Source organism: Aphanomyces astaci (assembly GCF_000520075.1).
Source record: "Aphanomyces astaci strain APO3 unplaced genomic scaffold supercont1.16, whole genome shotgun sequence".
Classification (NCBI taxonomy): Eukaryota; Oomycota; class Saprolegniomycetes; order Saprolegniales; family Verrucalvaceae; genus Aphanomyces; species Aphanomyces astaci.
Genome location: NW_009798279.1, coordinates 562,142 through 567,081, shown reverse-complemented (window position 1 = coordinate 567,081; position 4,940 = coordinate 562,142). Strand labels below are relative to the sequence as shown.

Here is a 4,940-nt window from a genome sequence, read left to right as displayed (position 1 = left end):
TATTTATTACCTCCATGTTACCAAACGCACCCTAAAATGTATTTCGTCCAAAAACGCCTCGTATTACCCCAATGGTAATTCGATTTCACTGTCAAAATATAATAAATGGACTGGGGCTGCCAATCGAATCGACGCAGTAATCGACGGACCGAAGTAGCCAATGAAATTTTAGACCTTTCGACCAATCAAATTGCAGGTGGGTGCATTCGGTGGATTGCCAAGCTTCTCCATTTCACAAAGAGTTCAACATTGCATCGGACAGAGAGCGAGTATATTTATTTCAAGTAAAATAACGTCTCGACGATTTCAGGTGCATTTGACGTCATTCGTCGAAAATACCAAATTTAGCTTGAAAGCACAATACGAATTTTGATTAGTTTGTCGCGTTCTGGTGCATCCTCTCCATTAAATGTTGTCGCCAAGGCAAGAGCTCCGCATGCCTCCGTCGGATCAGTTCGCGTCGCACGTACTCATCCTTGAGGCCGTCGTCGACGTCCATCACATCGACGCCCTTCAACGTCGCCTGCTCGTCCACACTCACAAACCCGGTGGCAGGTTGAAATATCTGCGACACATGGCTGACAAATCGCAGCAAGATGTGTGTTGGCGATATCTGCCGCACCTCGGTCCTACATGCAACGAAAGAGCTAAGCCCTCGTCCCGAACAACCCCCGAACTAAATACACACCACGACATGTAGTGCTGCTGATTGTACTGGGGGTCACACACGTAAGCTTCGTCCTCATCGACTCCCCGAGTGACCATGACGAACCGGTTGGCTTCGACGAAGTGGCCTTGGAGCCTGTTCACGAACATGCCTTTGGGCGTGGTCTTGTGAAACAGGCGCGTGTTGGCTGTGATCTCTTCCACCACCTAACCAAACACAAAGGTCAGGTTGACCCTCCATTCGTCCGACTAACTGTCAGTACTTGCCGTTTGGACGGAATTGTACAACTTCGCCTGCCACATGTTGCACTCGATCAGGCGTCGAAACATTTGCACCGTGCCTGGCAAGAGGAACTGCACCCTTTCCACGCCCATAATCGGCTCGCCGTCGTCCGACATTTGCACGTCGATATGGAACAAATCCTCATCCAATCTCGCGGCAGGAAACAACGCGAACGGCTCGTGCATGTTGTGGTACATTTGCTGCGTGAGCCACTCCTTGCCCAGGTTTCGAGCACTCGGGTCTGCCGCCAATGTCGCATTCTGCCACGCATTGCTGCGGGACATGGGCGGCTACATACACATACGCAACGATCTCACTCGCCTGCCTCTATGGAAATGTGAAAACGCACACACCTGAATGTTCGTCACGACAAAGCGTTGCATGGCCTTCGTGAGGGATTGTAACTCTTGCGTTTGAGTGCCAAGTGACTGGCGGTCCGTCAAGACACGATGGGCTTCTCTTTTGAACACTATAGCAATGGAATGCCAGGACAACGGACCATCGCTTGCTTCTCGCGGCACCACGGACGGCGACCTGGCTGTTTGAAGTCGGACAAGAACCGACTGAAGGTGCACGCACTGTGCTTTCAAAGCGGCCATGTCAGCAATCATATTGCGGCGATACTCGCGTTGCTTCTCGCGAAAGTACTGACGCCGAGGGGGAGTTTTGTCGGCATTCTCGTACATGGAGGCACCTCCTTTGGACGACATGCTTGTCAATGGGTACTGATCTTCAACCTGACCTTCGTGTAGTTAACGAGAAGAGACATCTTGCGATGTCTACTGTATTATCGTACATATGCATCTATTCTTGGACAGATGTCCCAGGTCAACTTACGCCCCTAACTTACTATTAATACTTGTTTACCAAGTATAATAGTTCGCTAGGAGCAGAATACACCTGGTATGGTGAAGACTGACTACATACAGTATAGATCGGTCATCCTCAGGAGGAGACGACGTTTTATTATTAAACGCCTCGGTTCTTTCATGTTAAACCCACGCAATGTTGACGTTAAATCTCTATTAGTTTGTTTTTTACCTGGTAAGAATTTGGTTAAACATTCTGAATAATCCGGATACAATGGAAACGTTCGTATGGACAAGTGCTGTTTACAAAGACCAGATATACTTGATGCTCCTTTTCGGCCTGGCTGAGCCAGGGAGCCAGGGTGACTCCATATATTTCCGTACAAAAAGGCCGGTTGGTTTAAATTCTATTACTCGAATCAATTTTTCACCAATCGAAAATCTCTTGTGCCGTTCTATCGTAAATACAGCTTATTTTCCTAAAAAATATCAAAACAAAGTTGGAAAAGCTGTCGAAAGACAAGGCATTTTTTTGTAGTTTTTGGATGACTTGCACCATACTACCTACCCCCGGGGTATACCACTCTGTTCCACAAAATTTGTCATGTTGTACTTTTGATTGGCGGCATTTTTCTTAAAATACTCCGATTGAGTGTCTGATTGGCGTTCTGCAACGCGCAAGATCTCTGCTTTGATTGGGTAGTTTATACTTGTAGCACTTTCCAGCCATTTTGGTTGTTGAGGTATTGCACGGCAAAACTTCTGGATCATGGTCAGCTATTACAAAACGACCCGCCAGAACTTCATTACACAATTTATTGGCTACGCAGCACATCCTGCACACACATATCACCACAACATACATCCTCGTTCACCACGGCGAACCGATGATGCTTCAGTCGCCGTCCGGGACCTCGCGGACGTGCGCAAGAAGTTGAGCTTCGCCCATCGCCGCACGACCTACGAAACGCTCCATAGCATCGCCGTTGATGGTGTGCTTCACCGTGGGGCTCGCATCGAGCTTACACAGATGTTTCGCTGCCATCCGCGAACGATATCACGTCTGTGTACGCAAGCGCGTCTCTCGCTCTGCGACGCCTAACTGTGCCGCCTCAAAAACCAGATATTTTTATAAGTTTATGCAATTGTTGATCTATGAGGTTGCACTTTTCAAGGGAACTCTGGACGTCATGCGCTCCGAACAAGCGACGAAATTGAACCTGCCATCCAAAATGTGCCACAAATGCAACGGCAGACCTTGCACTCTCTGTCGACCGCGTGTGGAATCCTCATTACGACGATCTTTAGCCACATGAAGAAGAATCCTCGCTTGAAGGCGCGGTCAAACTAAGCCCCATCTAACCCTTGCGAACATCGAAGAACGACTAAAATTTGCCATGCTATTTGTTCGGCCTTTGCCAGATGGATGCCATCTTTTCAACAGCAAGCACGACTCTGTGCACGTTGACGAAAAGTGGTTCTACTTGACGAAGGTAGAACGTAGGTACTATGTGTAAGCGTACGAAGAGGTCGCGGCTCTGGTGGTAAAGTCCAAGGGCTTTATCACTAAGTTGATGTTCTTTGCCGCTGTGGCCAGGCTGCGATATGACCCACACGGCAAGAAGGAATGGGACGGCAAGGTTGGTGTTTGGTCCTTCGTTCAAGTGGCCCCAGCGCAGCGTGGAAGCAAGAACAGACCGAAGGGCGCCATGGTCACCACACCATAATCCGTCGACGCACCACTCTATTTCAATACAATATTAAATATGGTTGTCCCCGCCATCCAGAAAAAGTTTTCTAGATGTGGCAGACGGGGTAATGTGTTGATCCAACAAGACAATGCAAGCCCGCACAGAAATGTAACGACTGAAAAGCTTTGTGCACATGGAGTTTGTGGTATTGGAGTGGCTAACCAAGCCCCGAACAGTTCCGATTTCAACGTGTTAGATTTAGGATTCTTGAATTCTATTCAAAGCCTACAGTACCAAAAGTGCACTCGAACCATCGAGGAGCTTATTGTTGCTGTAGAAAATGCGTTCTATGAGTTGTCGACTGACACGCTTGCAAAGACTTTCGTAACCCTTCAAAAAGTTATGGGACTGTCCATTGAAATACATGACAGCAACGAGTGTAAGCTTCCTCACATGAAGAAGGACGCTCTCATTGCAGACTTTGCATCGTATAATGTTGAGTTTGACGCCTCGTCCTACGAGAGCGCTTTGGCTCATTTGAATAGCCGACTTGGTGAGGAGGTTCACCTCGATGCCATGGTCAAGTCTCTTGAACGAGACATTAAAAAAATACAATAAAATTTTTGGTGCGGGTTATGGTGTTTTGGAGTGGCATACAAAAAGCAAGTCGTTTCAATTGCCCAGTGCAAACTTTAATCAAGTGAAATTCTACCTGACTGTTTTTGTAGAACGGAGTAGGAGCTTCTACGGCATAGCCAAAAACTGTAGTCGATAACGAGTGATTATAACCAATCAAATGATACTTCGAAGTATTATATAACATAATTGGTTAAAGCGTATTTTGCCCAAAAACACCTCGTACGAATTCCGAACACAAATCAATAATTGAACTGTTATTAACAATTTGTCACGTTCTGGCGCATCCTCTCCATTAAATGTTGTCGCCAAGGTACGAGCTCCGCATGCCTCCGTCGGATCAGTTCGCGTCGCACGTACTCATCCTTGAGGCCGTCGTCGACGTCCATCACATCGACGCCCTTCAACGTCGCCTGCTCGTCCACACTCACAAACCCGGTGGCAGGTTGAAATATCTGCGACACATGGCTGACAAATCGCAGCAAGATGTGTGTTGGCGATATCTGCCGCACCTCGGTCCTACATGCAACGAAAGAGCTAAGCCCTCGTCCCGAACAACCCCCGAACTAAATACACACCACATCATGTAGTGCTGCTGATTGTACTGGGGGTCACATACGTAAGCTTCGTCCTCATCGACTCCCCTAGTGACCATGATGAACCGTTTGGCTTCGAAACTTCCACCTTGGTGCGCGCATTGAACGAAGTGTCCTTGGAGCCTGTTCACGAACATGCCTTTGGGCGTGGTCTTGTGAAACAGACGTGTGTTGGCTGTGATCTCTTCCACCACCTAATCAAACACAAAGCTGCTCTTTTCATGGATTCCGCTATAAAGTTTCATGAGTTTCCGTGATT

General features: G+C 47.7%; 3 protein-coding genes across 3 annotated transcripts in view; all 3 read right to left on the bottom strand.

Annotated features, from left to right (window-relative positions):
- Positions 1 to 16, bottom strand: part of H257_07655 (hypothetical protein) — a gene marked incomplete at both ends in the record, with an annotated part of 704 nt that extends 688 nt beyond the window's left edge. Inside the window, one exon of the mRNA XM_009833244.1 lies at positions 11 to 16. Coding sequence (XP_009831546.1) covers positions 11 to 16 — 6 coding nt within the window. The remainder of the gene's footprint in view (positions 1 to 10) is intronic.
- Positions 17 to 348: 332 nt separating this feature from the next.
- On the bottom strand, positions 349 to 1,659 carry H257_07654 (hypothetical protein; the record flags this gene model as incomplete). Its single annotated transcript, XM_009833243.1, has 4 exons — positions 349 to 629; positions 716 to 873; positions 943 to 1,239; positions 1,303 to 1,659. The coding sequence occupies 4 exons, from the start codon at positions 1,657 to 1,659 to the stop codon at positions 374 to 376; spliced, it is 1,068 nt and encodes a 355-aa protein (XP_009831545.1). The 3' UTR covers positions 349 to 373.
- A 914-nt stretch (positions 1,660 to 2,573) lies between these two features.
- On the bottom strand, positions 2,574 to 4,740 carry H257_07653 (hypothetical protein; the record flags this gene model as incomplete). Its single annotated transcript, XM_009833242.1, has 5 exons — positions 2,574 to 2,594; positions 2,644 to 2,718; positions 3,282 to 3,500; positions 4,403 to 4,604; positions 4,691 to 4,740. 5 exons carry the CDS (start codon positions 4,738 to 4,740, stop codon positions 2,574 to 2,576), a joined length of 567 nt encoding a protein of 188 aa, XP_009831544.1.
- Positions 4,741 to 4,940: the final 200 nt, after the last annotated feature.